Source organism: Salmo salar, chromosome 03, assembly GCF_965601325.2.
Source record: "Salmo salar chromosome 03, fSalSal1, whole genome shotgun sequence".
Lineage (NCBI taxonomy): Eukaryota > Metazoa > Chordata > Actinopteri > Salmoniformes > Salmonidae > Salmo > Salmo salar.
In genome coordinates this window covers 105,200,001-105,215,629 of record NC_138293.1, presented here as the reverse complement: position 1 = coordinate 105,215,629, position 15,629 = coordinate 105,200,001, and the positions used below count along the sequence as shown (strand labels likewise).

At 42.9% G+C, this 15,629-nt stretch overlaps 1 protein-coding gene across 1 annotated transcript in view; it reads left to right on the top strand.

Annotated features, from left to right (window-relative positions):
• The window catches only part of tnrc18 (trinucleotide repeat containing 18), an 86,590-nt gene that overhangs the window by 45,962 nt on the left and 24,999 nt on the right, over positions 1-15,629 (top strand). Inside the window, 3 exon segments of the mRNA XM_082973151.1 lie at positions 2,992-3,856; positions 4,627-4,870; positions 10,458-10,652. Of these exon segments, the coding sequence (XP_082829277.1) occupies positions 2,992-3,856; positions 4,627-4,870; positions 10,458-10,652 (1,304 nt within the window).

Here is a 15,629-nt window from a genome sequence, read left to right as displayed (position 1 = left end):
GTACCTTCAGAAAGTTCACACTCCCCCCCCCCCCCTCCCTTTTTGACTTTTTTCCAACATTTTGTTGTGTAACAACCTGAATTTAAAATTGATTAAAGTTGAAATGTTGTCACTTGAGTCTACACACATTATGTTCAAAGTGGAAATTATGTTTTTTCAGAAATGTTGACAAATTTTAATAAAAATAAATAAATAAAAAAAGCAAAAGCTGAAATGTCTTGAGTCAATAAGTATTTCAACCCCTCTTGTTATGGAAAACTTAAATAAGTTCAGGAGTATAAAACATATGCTTAAGAAGTTACACTCTCCATATTTTCAAACATGGTGGTGGCTGCATCATGTTATGGGTATGCTTGTCATCGTTAAGAACTGGCATACCCATAACATGATGCAGCCACCACCATGTTTGAAAATATGGAGAGTGGTACTCAGTGATTTGTTGTATTGGATTTGCCCCAAACATAACACTTTGTATTCATGACATAAAGTGTATTGCTTTGCCACATTTTTTGCAATATTACTTTAGTACCTTGTTGCAAACAGGATGCATGTTTTGGAATATTTATATTCTGTACAGGCTTCCTTCTTTTCCCTCTGTCATTTAGGTTAGTATTGTGGTGTAACTACAATGTTGTTGATCCATCCTCAGTTCTCTCCTATCACAGCCATTTACCCAGAAAGCCTCACAGCTGTAATCGCTGCCAAAGGTGTTTCTAACATGTATTGACTCAGTGGTGTGAATACTTATGTAAATTAGATATTTCTGTTTTTCATTTTCAATAAATTTGCAACTATTTCTAAAAACATGTTTTCATTTTGTCATTATGTAGGTATTATTGTGTGTAGATTGGTGAGGAAAATAATATATTTAATAAATGTTTGAAACACAAAATGTATATAAAGTCCAAGCATATGAGTACTTTCTGAAGGTACTGTATATCTCTGTGTATTTCCACCACCGGTCAAAAGTTTGGGGTCAGAATACTTCCAAAGTTGTGGCAAAATGGCTTAAGGACAACAAAGTCAAGGTATTGGAGTGGCAATCACAAAGCCCTGAACTCAATCCTATAGAAAAATGTTTGGGCAGAAGTGAAAAAAATTGTGTGCGAGCAAGACGGCCTACAAACCTGACTCAGTTACACCAGCTCTGTCAGGAGGAATGGGCCAAAATTCACCCAACTTATTGTGGGAAGCTTGTGGAAGGCTACCCGAAACATTTGACCCAAGTTAAACAATTTAAAGGCAATTCTATCAAATACTAATTGAGTGTATGTAAACTTCTGACCCACTGGGAATGTGATGAAAGAAATAAAAGCTGAAATAAATCATTCTCTCTACTATTATTCTGGCATTTCACATTCTTAAAATAAAGTGGTGATCCTAACTGACCTAAGACAGGGAATTTTTACAAGGATTAAATGTCAGGAATTGTGAAAAACTGAGTTTAAATGTATTTGGCTAAGGTGTATGTAAACTTCCGACTTCAACTGTATATAGCTGTAATTGAGACTCAATGAGGACAGGCTGCTACTGTATTTCTCTGTGTTTATAGCTGTAATTGAGACTGAATGAGGACAGGCTGCTACTGTATTTCTCTGTGTGTTTATAGCTGTAATTAAGGACAGGATGCTACTGTATTTCTCTGTTTATAGCTGTAATTCAGACTGAATGAGGACAGGATGCTACTGTATTTCTCTGTTTATAGCTGTAATTGAGGACAGGATGCTACTGTATTTCTCTGTTTTATAGCTGTAATTGAGGGCAGGATGCTACTGTATTTCTCTGTGTGTTTATAGCTGTAATTGAGGACAGGATGCTACTGTATTTCTCTGTTTTATAGCTGTAATTGAGGGCAGGATGCTACTGTATTTCTCTGTTTTATAGCTGTAATTAAGGACAGGATGCTACTGTATTTCTCTGTGTGTTTATAGCTGTGATTGAGGACAGGATGCTACTGTATTTCTCTCTGTTTATAGCTGTAATTCAGACTGAATGAGGACAGGATGCTACTGTATTTCTCTGTTTTATAGCTGTGATTGAGGACAGGATGCTACTGTATTTCTCTGTGTTTATAGCTGTAATTCAGACTGAACGAGGACAGGATGCTACTGTATTTCTCTGTTTTATAGCTGTGATTGAGGACAGGATGCTACTGTATTTCTCTGTTTTATAGCTGTAATTAAGGACAGGATGCTACTGTATTTCTCTGTTTATAGCTGTGATTCAGACTGAATGAGGACAGGATGCTACTGTATTTCTCTCTTGTTTATAGCTGTAATTGAGGACAGGATGCTACTGTATTTCTCTGTGTTTATAGCTGGGATGCTACTGTATTTCTCTGTGTGTTTATAGCTGTAATTGAGGACAGGATGCTACTGTATTTCTCTGTGTTTATAGCTGTAATTCAGACTGAACGAGGACAGGATGCTACTGTATTTCTCTGTTTTATAGCTGTAATTGAGGACAGGATGCTACTGTATTTCTCTGTTTATAGCTGTAAATCAGACTGAATGAGGACAGGATGCTACTGTATTTCTCTCTGTTTATAGCTGTAATTGAGGACAGGATGCTACTGTATTTCTCTGTTTATAGCTGTAATTGAGGACAGGATGCTACTGTATTTCTCTGTTTATAGCTGTAATTGAGGACAGGATGCTACTGTATTTCTCTGTTTTATAGCTGTAATTGAGGACAGGATGCTACTGTATTTCTCTGTTTTATAGCTGTAATTGAGGACAGGATGCTACTGTATTTCTCTCTGTTTATAGCTGTAATTCAGACTGAATGAGGACAGGATGCTACTGTATTTCTCTGTTTTATAGCTGTAATTGAGGACAGGATGCTACTGTATTTCTCTGTGTTTATAGCTGTAATTGAGGGTGATACTGTTTTCCTAACGTGTGTGTGTGTGTGTGTGTGTGTGTGTGTGTGTGTGTGTGTGTGTGTGTGTGTGTGTGTGTGTGTGTGTGTGTGTGTGTGTGTGTGTGTCAGGCTGGGCAGGACAGTGCAGTACTCCGACGTGGGGGATGGAGGGAGGAAGAGATTCCACTGTTCCAGAGAGGAAGATGAGATGGAGGGAGGAAGAGGAGGAGAGAAGAGGAGATGGCAAGATCGGGAGCCGTCCACCAGTCACTCTCTGGAGGTACGGTGTGGTGTGGAGCCGTCCACCAGTCACTCTCTGGGGGTACGGTGTGGTGTGGAGCCGTCCACCAGTCACTCTCTGGAGGTACGGTGTGGTGTGGAGCCGTCCACCAGTCACTCTCTGGAGGTACGGTGTGGTGTGGAGCCGTCCACCAGTCACTCTCTGGGGGTACGGTGTGGTGTGGAGCCGTCCACCAGTCACTCTCTGGGGGTACGGTGTGGTGTGGAGCCGTCCACCAGTCACTCTCTGGAGGTACGGTGTGGTGTGGAGCCGTCCACCAGTTACTCTCTGGGGGTACGGTGTGGTGTGGAGCCGTCCACCAGTCACTCTCTGGAGGTACGGTGTGGTGTGGAGCCGTCCACCAGTCACTCTCTGGAGGTACGGTGTGGTGTGGAGCCGTCCACCAGTCACTCTCTGGGGGTACGGTGTGGTGTGGAGCCGTCCACCAGTCACTCTCTGGAGGTACGGTGTGGTGTGGAGCCGTCCACCAGTCACTCTCTGGAGGTACGGTGTGGTGTGGAGCCGTCCACCAGTCACTCTCTGGAGGTACGGTGTGGTGTGGAGCCGTCCACCAGTCACTCTCTGGAGGTACGGTGTGGTGTGGAGCCGTCCACCAGTCACTCTCTGGAGGTACGGTGTGGTGTGGAGCCGTCCACCAGTCACTCTCTGGAGGTACGGTGTGGTGTGGAGCCGTCCACCAGTCACTCTCTGGAGGTACGGTGTGGTGTGGAGCCGTCCACCAGGTCTTTAAGGCATCCACTGGGATTGCTACATCCACTCTCCTGTTGATATTTTGATCAATTCTGTTTTCAAGTGATCGGAGGAATTCAGACGACAGGTGGTCATTTTAACATCGACATTCAACGATGAGATTGGACGGCAGGATACATTCAGTTGCCTTGCTTCTGCCTTTAAACTTGTGTGTGTGTGTGTGTGTGTGTGTGTGTGTGTGTTTGTAATGGTGTGTGTGTGTGTGTGTGTTTGTAATGGTGTGTGTGTGTGTGTGTGTTTGTAATGGTGTGTGTGTGTTTGTAATGGTGTGTGTGTGTGTGTGTGTGTGTGTGGATGTTTGTGTGTTTGTAATGGTGTGTGTGTGTGTGTTTGTAATGGTGTGTGTGTGTTTGTAATGGTGTGTGTGTGTGTTTGTAATGGTGTGTGGGTGTGTGTGTGTGTTGTAATGGTGTGTGTGTGTGTGTTTGTAATGGTGTGTGTGTGTTTGTAATGGTGTGTGTGTGTGTTTGTAAGGGTGTGGGTGTGGTGTGTGTAATGGTGTGTGTGTGTGTGTGTAATGGTGTGTGTGTGTGTGTTTGTAATGGGTGTGTGTGTGTGTGTGTAATGGTGTGTGTGTGTGTGTGTGTAATGGTGTGTGTGTGTTTGTAATGGTGTGTGTGTGTGTGTGTAATGGTGTGTGTGTGTGTGTAATGGTGTGTGTGTGTGCGTAATGGTGTGTGTGTGTTTGTAATGGTGTGTGTTCTCTCCACCAGGTCTTTAAGGCTCGTCGTGTCGGTCTGTGTGACCATGAGCAGCTCGCCTGTGACCTGGACAGAGCTCTCTCCCTGTCCGTCCTCAGCAGCAGCAGCCGCCGGCTGACCTCTGACCCCAGCGGGAGGAGCGATGGAGGGGGGATCCTCTCGTCTGGAGGGAAAGAGAAGATTAGAGGTGAGAGGAAGACGGTTTCTCCTCCTCTTCCTCACTCCTCTTCCTCTCAACGCTCCAGCTTCGACTACAGTGAGTTACACTTTGTTAGTACGGAGAGTGTGTGTGTGTGTGTGTGTGTGTGTGTGTGTGTGTGTGTGTGTGTGTGTGTGTGTGTGTGTGTGTGTGTGTGTGTGTGTGTGTGTGTGTGACGTTCTTCTGCCTCTGGAAGCAACGTCAGCACAATAACTGTTAGTCAGGAGCTTCATGAAATGGGTTTCCGTGGCCGAGCAGCCGCACACAAGCCTAAGATCACCATGCGCAATGCTAAGCATCGGCTGGAGTGGTGTAAAGCATTGCCGACCATTGGACTCTGGAGCAGTGGAAACGCGTTCTCTTGGAGTGATGAATCACGCTTCACCATCTGGCAGTTCCGGCGGATGAATCTGTGTTTGGCGGATGCCAGGAGAACGCTACCTGCCCCAATACATAGTGCCAACTGTAAAGTTTGGTGGAGGAGGAATAATGGTCTGGGGCTGTTTTTCATGGTTTAGGTTCCGGGCGCCTTTAGTTCCACTGAAGGGAAATCTTAACGCTACAGAATACAATGACATTCTAGACTATTCTGTGCTTCTGTAGAGTGGTTCGTTCTGCGTTGTGTACTTTTTAACGAGGACACTGCCACAACTTGAGGTCTGCTGGTTGCCCTGAACACGAAGAGACAAACACACAATATGTTTTAGCCCTTGGGGCAGTCACAGCTCTCAGGTACCTGCGCGAGCACATGGACACTCGCTCAAACACTGTCCCAAGTACTCACAAGTTACAATAGATACCCTAGTTTAGCGAGCTCGGTGATAACTTGTTAACATAAATCTTTATATCTATTGTTGCATAACAGCACATTGGGTAACATTATATTGAACAATTTCAGAGCCAAGGACAACATACCTCGCTAAGACGAAGGTCAGGGAAGAGAGAACAATAGGAGGGTACAGAAAATACAGATAACCCACGATGGACCGAAACCAAAACTTTTTACGATCACGTGTACCGTAATTTCCGGACTATTAAGAGCACCTATATATTAGCCGCACCCACTGAATTAAAAAATATATATTTTGAAAATAAGACGCACATGTCTATAAGCCGCAGGTGCCTACCGGTACATTGAAACAAATGAACTTTACACAGGCTTTAACGAAACACGGCTTGTAACAAAAATAAATAGGCTTTAATGAAACACGGCATGTAACAAAAAATAAAACATTAGCAGTAAACAGTACCCTACCAAGAAAGCCATCGCTCCAGACCAAGCTCCCGTGCAGCAGCTCTATTTCCTTTTCCAACAGCCAGATCAATCGCCTTCAACTTGAAAGCTGCATCATATGCATTTCTCTGTGTCTTTGCCATGATGAGGGTAACAAAATGACTACCGTAATCAGAATGATGGGAAGTTTGAGAGCGCTCGATTTAATCTAAACAGTAAACAAAAAAGTTGTTTGACCTTAAAACCCGTTCGGCAATTTCATTGGTCCAATGAAAGCTTCATGCCGCCAAAAAACTGAGCACGTCACAGAATGTGTTTTTAAAAAATATATATATATTTGAAAGCGGGAAAAATCCATATATTAGCCGCGTCATTGTTTAAGCTGCGAGGTTCAAAGCCTGGGAAAAAGTAGCGGCTTATAGTCCGGAAATTACGGTACTGGAATATGTGGTTGTCCACCTAGCTATCTGAATATACTAACTACTGTAATATGTGGTTGTCCACCTAGCTATCTGAATATACTAACTACTGTAATATGTGGTTGTCCTAGCTATCTGAATATACTAACTACTGTAATATGTAGTTGTCCACCTAGCTATCTGAATATACTAACTACTGTAATATGTGGTTGTCCACCTAGCTATCTGAATATACTAACTACTGTAATATGTGGTTGTCCACCTAGCTATCTGAATATACTAACTACTGTAATATGTGGTTGTCCACCTAGCTATCTGAATATACTAACTACTGTAATATGTGGTTGTCCACCTAGCTATCTGAATATACTAACTACTGTAATATGTGGTTGTCCCACCTAGCTATCTGAATATACTAACTACTGTAATATGTGGTTGTCCCACCTAGCTATCTGAATATACTAACTACTGTAATATGTGGTTGTCCACCTAGCTATCTGAATATACTAACTACTGTAATATGTGGTTGTCCACCTAGCTATCTGAATATACTAACTACTGTAATATGTAGTTGTCCACCTAGCTATCTGAATGTACTAACTACTGTAATATGTGGTTGTCCACCTAGCTATCTGAATATACTAACTACTGTAATATGTAGTTGTCCACCTAGCTATCTGAATGTACTAACTACTGTAATATGTGGTTGTCCACCTAGCTATCTGAATATACTAACTACTGTAATATGTGGTTGTCCACCTAGCTATCTGAATGTACTAACTACTGTAATATGTGGTTGTCCACCTAGCTATCTGAATGTACTAACTACTGTAATATGTGGTTGTCCACCTAGCTATCTGAATGTACTAACTACTGTAATATGTGGTTGTCCACCTAGCTATCTGAATATACTAACTAATCAAATCAAATCAAATCAAATGTATTTTTATATAGCCCTTGTACATCAGCTGATATTCTCAAAGTGCTGTACAGAAACCCAGCCTAAAACCCCAAACAGCAAGCAAAGCATGTGAAAGAAGCACGGTGGCTAGGAAAAACTCCCTAGGAAAAACTCCCTAGAAAGGCCAAAAACCTAGGAAGAAACCTAGAGAGGAACCAGGCTATGAGGGGTGGCTAGGAAAAACTCCCTAGGAAAAACTCCCTAGAAAGGCCAGAACCTAGGAAGAAACCTAGAGAGGAACCAGGCTATGAGGGGTGGCCAGTCCTCTTCTGGCTGTGCAGGGTGGATATTATAACTACTGTAATATGTGGTTGTCCACCTAGCTATCTGAATATACTAACTACTGTAATATGTGGTTGTCCTAGCTATCTGAATATACTAACTACTGTAATATGTGGTTGTCCACCTAGCTATCTGAATATACTAACTACTGTAATATGTGGTTGTCCACCTAGCTATCTGAATATACTAACTACTGTAATATGTGGTTGTCCACCTAGCTATCTGAATATACTAACTACTGTAATATGTGGTTGTCCACCTAGCTATCTGAATATACTAACTACTGTAATATGTGGTTGTCCACCTAGCTATCTGAATATACTAACTACTGTAATATGTGGTTGTCCACCTAGCTATCTGAATATACTAACTACTGTAATATGTAGTTGTCCACCTAGCTATCTGAATGTACTAACTACTGTAATATGTGGTTGTCCACCTAGCTATCTGAATATACTAACTACTGTAATATGTGGTTGTCCACCTAGCTATCTGAATATACTAACTACTGTAATATGTGGTTGTCCTAGCTATCTGAATATACTAACTACTGTAATATGTGGTTGTCCACCTAGCTATCTGAATATACTAACTACTGTAATATGTGGTTGTCCACCTAGCTATCTGAATATACTAACTACTGTAATATGTGGTTGTCCACCTAGCTATCTGAATATACTAACTACTGTAATATGTGGTTGTCCACCTAGCTATCTGAATATACTAACTACTGTAATATGTGGTTGTCCTAGCTATCTGAATATACTAACTACTGTAATATGTGGTTGTCCACCTAGCTATCTGAATATACTAACTACTGTAATATGTGGTTGTCCACCTAGCTATCTGAATATACTAACTACTGTAATATGTGGTTGTCCACCTAGCTATCTGAATATACTAACTACTGTAATATGTGGTTGTCCTAGCTATCTGAATATACTAACTACTGTAATATGTGGTTGTCCACCTAGCTATCTGAATATACTAACTACTGTAATATGTGGTTGTCCACCTAGCTATCTGAATATACTAACTACTGTAATATGTGGTTGTCCACCTAGCTATCTGAATATACTAACTACTGTAATATGTGGTTGTCCACCTAGCTATCTGAATATACTAACTACTGTAATATGTGGTTGTCCACCTAGCTATCTGAATATACTAACTACTGTAATATGTGGTTGTCCACCTAGCTATCTTAATGTAACTGTCTCTCTGGATAAGAACGTCTGTTAACTTCTATGGGCTACGTGGGACGGTAGCGTCCCACCTGCGGGACACAGCGAGTGAAATATCAGGGCGGCAAATTCAAAACAAGAATATCTCATAATTCAAATTTCTCAAACATACAACTATTTTACACCATTTTAAAGATACACTTCTCCTTGATGTAACCACATTGTCCGATTTCAAAAAGGCTTTACATCGAAAGCAAAACATTAGATTATGTTAGGAGAGTACATAGACAAAAATTACCACACAGCCATTTTCCAAGCAGGGATATATGTCACAAAAACCCAAAACACAGCTAAATGCAGCACTAACCTTTGATGATCTTCATCAGATGACACTCCTAGGACATTATGTTACACAATACATGCATGTTTTGTTCAATCAAGTTCATATTTATATCCAAAAACAGCATTTTACATTGGCGCGTGATGTTCAGAAAATGTATTCCCACCAAAACTTTGGTGAATGTGCACATCAATTTACAAAAATACTCATCATAAACGTTGACAAAATACATAATTATTTAAAGAATTATAGATACAGTACTCCTTTATGCAACTGCTGTGTCAGATTTTAAAATAGCTTTTCGGCGAAAGCACATTTTTCAATATTCTGAGTACATAGCTCAGCCATCACAGCAAGCTATACAGACACCCGCCAAGTTCTGGGGTCACCTAAACTCAGAATTAGTATTAGAAATATTCTCTTACCTTTGCGGATCTTCATCAGAAGGCACTCCCAGGACTGCTACTTCCACAAGAAATGTTGTTTTTGTTCTAAATAATCCATATTTATGTCCAAATACCTCTGTTTTGTTCGTGCGTACAGAGCACTATCCAAAGGCATTACGCGCGAGCGCGGTTCCATGAGACAAAGTAAAAATGTTCCATTACCGTTCTTAGAAGCATGTCAAACGTTGTTTAAAATCAATCTTTATGGTTTTCTTAACGTAAAATTGCGATAATATTCCAACCGGACAATAGCGTATTCATTCCAGAAGAAAAATAAGGAAAGGCGCTCTCGCGGGATCGCGCATATCCAATCCCTTTGTCCCCAGGCAGTCCACTGATTGAATGAGCTCCTATACACTGCCCGGATACAGGTGACGGATGAAACAACTTTCTGAAGGCTTTTGACAGCCAATGGAAGCCTTAGGAAGTGCAACGTAACCCCACCGACACTGTAGTTTCGATAGGCATTCAAAAGAACTACAATACTCAGATCTTCCACTTCCTGGTTGAATTTTTCTCAGGTTTTTGCCTGCCACATGAGTTCTGTTATACTCACAGACATCATTCAAACAGTTTTAGAAACTTCAGTGTTTTCTATCCAAATCTACTAATAATATGCATATTCTAGTTTCTGGGCCAGAGTAGTAACCAGTTTAATTTGGGTACGTTTTTCATCCGGCTGTGAAAATACTGCCCCTATACCTTAAGAAGCTAAATGACTAACATGTTAATGTTTGTGTGTGTTAGTTGTGTCCTGACCCTGTGTTCTCTGCACCAGACTCTGACTCTGAAGAGGATGTCCCCCGGGGAGGCTGTCACCCCTTCTCAGGGTTGCGACCCCACACAGCCCCGCCCAGGAAGAGACCGTCCCCCTCCTCGTCCAATCAGGCGGCTCGGGAGAGGAAACAGAAGCACTTATCCCTCCTGCTGCAGGAGGCGGGGCTTAGCTCCTCCGACGACTCCTTCGATCAAGGTTACTGACCACACCCTCTGGTTACTGACCACACCCCCTGGTTACTGACCACACCCTCTGTGATCTTTTCACTAAACGTTGAGATGTTTTGCTGTAGGGAATCTTGTAATCTCTGTTACTAAACGTTGAGATGTTTTGTTGTAGGGCATCATGTCATCTCTATTACTAAACGTTGAGATGTTTTGTTGTAGGGAATCATGTCATCTCTGTTGAGATAGAGATGTTTTGTTGTAGGGAATCACATCATCTCTGTTAACGTTGAGACAGAGATGTTTTGTCATAGGGAATCCCGTCATCTCAAAACTGTAAGATCTGAATCATTCTGAGTGTTTTCACCTCACTGACCTCACTTCCTGTTTTATACTGACCACAGAGAGAGAGAGAGGGCTCTTACAGCTGTGACATCACTCCCAGGCTCTTTAGAGTCCCATTCCTCTTCCTGCCGCTGCTGCCTCCTGGTTTAGACTTGATTTTTGTAACGGTTGTCACGGTTGCGGTTGTCACGGATGCGGTTGTCATGGTTTTGCCCGGCTTGTTGCTCAGACTGCTGTGGACTTTGTTTTGTACATTGATCATGTGTGGATGTGTGTTTCTATAAAAAAAAAAAAAGTTGTGTTTTTTGGTACTGAAGCTTTTATTTTTATTAAAAGTGTTTTGTTTTTAAAATTGATTTGGTAAAGAAAGCCAAAACTCACTGTGGTCCTTGTCTCTCGCTTCGTCTGTCTCTCTCTCTCTCTCTGTCTGTCTGCCTGTCTGCCTGTCCGCTGCACACACTACTTGCTCTGTTGGACCAAACAGCCCCAACAGCACAAGGTTACTAGGTTCCCTACACTGTAGTGCTTCAGGGCCAATGGTTTTTTTTTTGTTGTTGTAGGCTACTCTGCATCACACAAGGGAGTACAGTGGATTAAAAACACACACGCTCACACACACTCAGGAACTATTTTTTTCTTCAATGGAGACGGTGAAATGTGATTGTGATTGTGAGGCCTAGGGTAAAGGTTGAGGTTTGGGACAAGGATAGTGATTTAGGAAGGTTACCTGTGGGTTTCAGAGGGATTTTTAGATTCCTAACGCTCACACACACACACACACACACACACACACACACATTTGATTGGCTCGTTGGCATATTTGGAGAATACTCTTCCTGTCTACTAAACCTCCAGATAACTCCACCCTTTCCTGTCGTTCGCTGCCACCTGCTCATCTTTCACCACTCACTCCTGACCCCTCTCCTACCCATGATGCTTTTACATGTCTCTCAGCCTGTGCTGTTTTGTTCTGCTACTGCTGCTGCTGACACACACTGAAGCCCGCCAGGACTAGCGCCACCTTTAGCCATGCTACCTCGCTAAGGTATGGTTAGCTATAGCTAGTCTATGCTATGGCTAGTTGATGCTACGGCTAGCTATAGCTAGTCTATGCTACAGCTAGTTGATGCTACGGCTAGCTATAGCTAGTCTATCCTACAGCTAGTTCATGCTAGGGCTAGCTATAACTAGTCTATCCTACAGCTAGTTGATGCTATGGCTAGCTATAGCTAGTCTATGCTACAGCTAGTTGATGCTACAGCTAGTCTATGCTACAGCTAGTTGATGCTACAGCTAGTCTATGCTACAGCTAGCTAGCCAGTCTACTAAAACTTAAATTAAAGAAAGTCTCAAATAGTCGCCTGTCCCTTTTAATAACCGGGCAACGGCACACATTTCAGCAAATAAACGCCTGTTTCAAATAAATGCCGGGTCTAAATTAATTGTTTACGAGGTTTGTTTGATTTGTTACATTTAAATAATTCAATAATGATTAGAAACATTATGGCGATCATCAGTTCTTATCACCAGTAAGAAACAGCTAGCAGTTGGCTTGCTAACTTGAAGCACAAAAACAGTCAACAACTTTGGGAGTACAGACCCTTAGAAGTTGTCTGATCGCCCCCTAATGGTGAAAGTAAGAACTGCAGAAAATGCCCAGTCAAAGAGGAGAATAATTATTCTGTCAAGGAAAAGTATTTTTTTTTTTCCCAAAATAGAGGCATAACTAAGATGAAAACACATTAGTGAATAAAATGAAATGTATTCAAATACTGGAAGTGAATGCTGGAATTAAACAATTAACTATCCAAATAAGCGAAAGCTGTGTTCATTAAGGAAATAGACAACTGGGTAAAATAGAAGCCTGGCTCTCATTATCACCTGTTGTGTTCAGTGATTTAAGCAAATAAACTCCCCACTTTTAAAGATGCAATATTTTTTACTTTTTTGGGGGGAGACTTGACCAAATTCACATAAATGTCTGTCATTCTCATTGAATGGGGTAGATATTTTCTATTTGTGCTATTTCTATATGTGTTTTTTTACTTTTGGTTTTGTACACCAGCTTCAAACAGCTGAAAATACAATATGTTTATTGAAAAGCTATTTCTCTACACTGCTTGTATTGTCACACAAACTGAAATTAGGCGAACTCGTCAAATTTTAGCAACCAGTAAATGGCGGACCCGAATTTCTGCATTTTGCATCTTTTTTTTAAATTGAAGTTTTACAGTATGCTACAGCAAGTTGATGCTACATGGCTATGCTATTGCTAGCCGATGCTACATGGCTAAGCTACGCTATAGCTAGCCGAGGCTACAACTAAGCTACATGGCTAAGCTATGCTATAGCTAGCCGATGCTAGGCTACTCCATGCGCTGCGCTGCCCTGCCTGAGGCCACACGCCTGTCACCTGTTGTGTAAGTAAGATGTCCCTCCTCTCTCTGTGTCTCAGTGATTATGCTAATGCTAACATGGATGCTCAAACTACTAGTCGCCTGGCGGGATCTCATGGACAAATAGACAAATATGGACAAATAGAAATAATCACAAATAGAACCTTTTGCTTGTGTTTTTAAGCTGTAGACATGCATCCTCCCTTCCTTCCTTCCTTTCCTTCCTAGTAATGAATGATCTGACCAATCTGGTTAGACTTGGATTGACACTCGCGTGCCACAAAATCTGCTTTAGTGCACTACTATAGACCTGTGCCCATAGGGGTAGTGCCCTCTATCCAACTCTGTTACAAATCATGTCAGATCAGTGATGACTCTCTGGTAGGGAGGAGTCAGATCAGTGATTACTTCCTGGTAGGGAGGAGTCAGATCAGTGATTACTTCCTGGTAGGGAGGAGTCAGATCAGTGATTACTTCCTGGTAGGGAGGAGTCAGATCAATGATTACTTCCTGGTAGGGAGGAGTCAGATCAGTGATGACTCTCTGGTAGGGAGGAGTCAGATCAGTGATTACTTCCTGGTAGGGAGTGAGGAAGGAAGGATGACTCTCTGGTAGGGAGTGAGAAAGGAAGGATGACTCTGGTAGGGAGTGAGGAAGGAAGGATGACTCTGGTAGGGAGTGAGGAAGGAAGGATGACTCTGGTAGGGAGTGAGAAAGGAAGGATGACTCTGGTAGGGAGTGAGAAAGGAAGGAAGGATGACTCTGGTAGGGAGTGAGAAAGGAAGGATGACTCTGGTAGGGAGTGAGAAAGGAAGGAAGGATGACTCTGGTAGGGAGTGAGAAAGGAAGGATGACTCTGGTAGGGAGTGAGGAAGGAAGGATGACTCTGGTAGGGAGTGAGAAAGGAAGGATGACTCTGGTAGGGAGTGAGGAAGGAAGGATGACTCTGGTAGGGAGTGAGAGAAGGAAGGATGACTCTGGTAGGGAGTGAGGAAGGAAGGATGACTCTGGTAGGGAGTGAGGAAGGAAGGATGACTCTGGTAGGGAGTGAGAAAGGAAGGATGACTGGTAGGGAGTGAGGAAGGAAGGATGACTCTGGTAGGGAGTGAGGAAGGAAGGATGACTCTGGTAGGGAGTGAGAAAGGAAGGAAGGATGACTCTGGTAGGGAGTGAGGAAGGAAGGATGACTCTGGTAGGGAGTGAGGAAGGAAGGATGACTCTGGTAGGGAGTGAGAAAGGAAGGAAGGATGACTCTGGTAGGGAGTGAGGAAGGAAGGATGACTCTGGTAGGGAGTGAGAAAGGAAGGATGACTCTGGTAGGGAGTGAGAAAGGAAGGAAGGATGACTGGTAGGGAGTGAGGAAGGAAGGATGACTCTGGTAGGGAGTGAGGAAGGAAGGATGACTCTGGTAGGGAGTGAGGGAAGGAAGGATGACTCTGGTAGGGAGTGAGAAAGGAAGGAAGGATGACTCTGGTAGGGAGTGAGAAAGGAAGGATGACTCTGGTAGGGAGTGAGGAAGGAAGGATGACTCTGGTAGGGAGTGAGAAAGGAAGGATGACTCTGGTAGGGAGTGAGGAAGGAAGGATGACTCTGGTAGGGAGTGAGAAAGGAAGGATGACTGGTAGGGAGTGAGGAAGGAAGGATGACTCTGGTAGGGAGTGAGGAAGGAAGGATGACTCTGGTAGGGAGTGAGAAAGGAAGGAAGGATGACTCTGGTAGGGAGTGAGGAAGGAAGGATGACTCTGGTAGGGAGTGAGGAAGGAAGGATGACTCTGGTAGGGAGTGAGGAAGGAAGGATGACTCTGGTAGGGAGTGAGAAAGGAAGGAAGGATGACTCTGGTAGGGAGTGAGAAAGGAAGGATGACTCTGGTAGGGAGTGAGGAAGGAAGGATGACTCTGGTAGGGAGTGAGAAAGGAAGGATGACTGGTAGGGAGTGAGAAAGGAAGGATGACTCTGGTAGGGAGTGAGGAAGGAAGGATGACTCTGGTAGGGAGTGAGAAAGGAAGGAAGGATGACTCTGGTAGGGAGTGAGAAAGGAAGGAAGGATGACTGGTAGGGAGTGAGGAAGGAAGGAAGGATGACTCTGGTAGGGAGTGAGAAAGGAAGGAAGGATGACTCTGGTAGGGAGTGAGAAAGGAAGGAAGGATGACTGGTAGGGAGTGAGGAAGGAAGGATGACTCTGGTAGGGAGGGAGGAAGGAAGGATGACTGGTAGGGAGTGAGAAAGGAAGGATGACTCTGGTAGGGAGGGAGGAAGGAAGGATGAC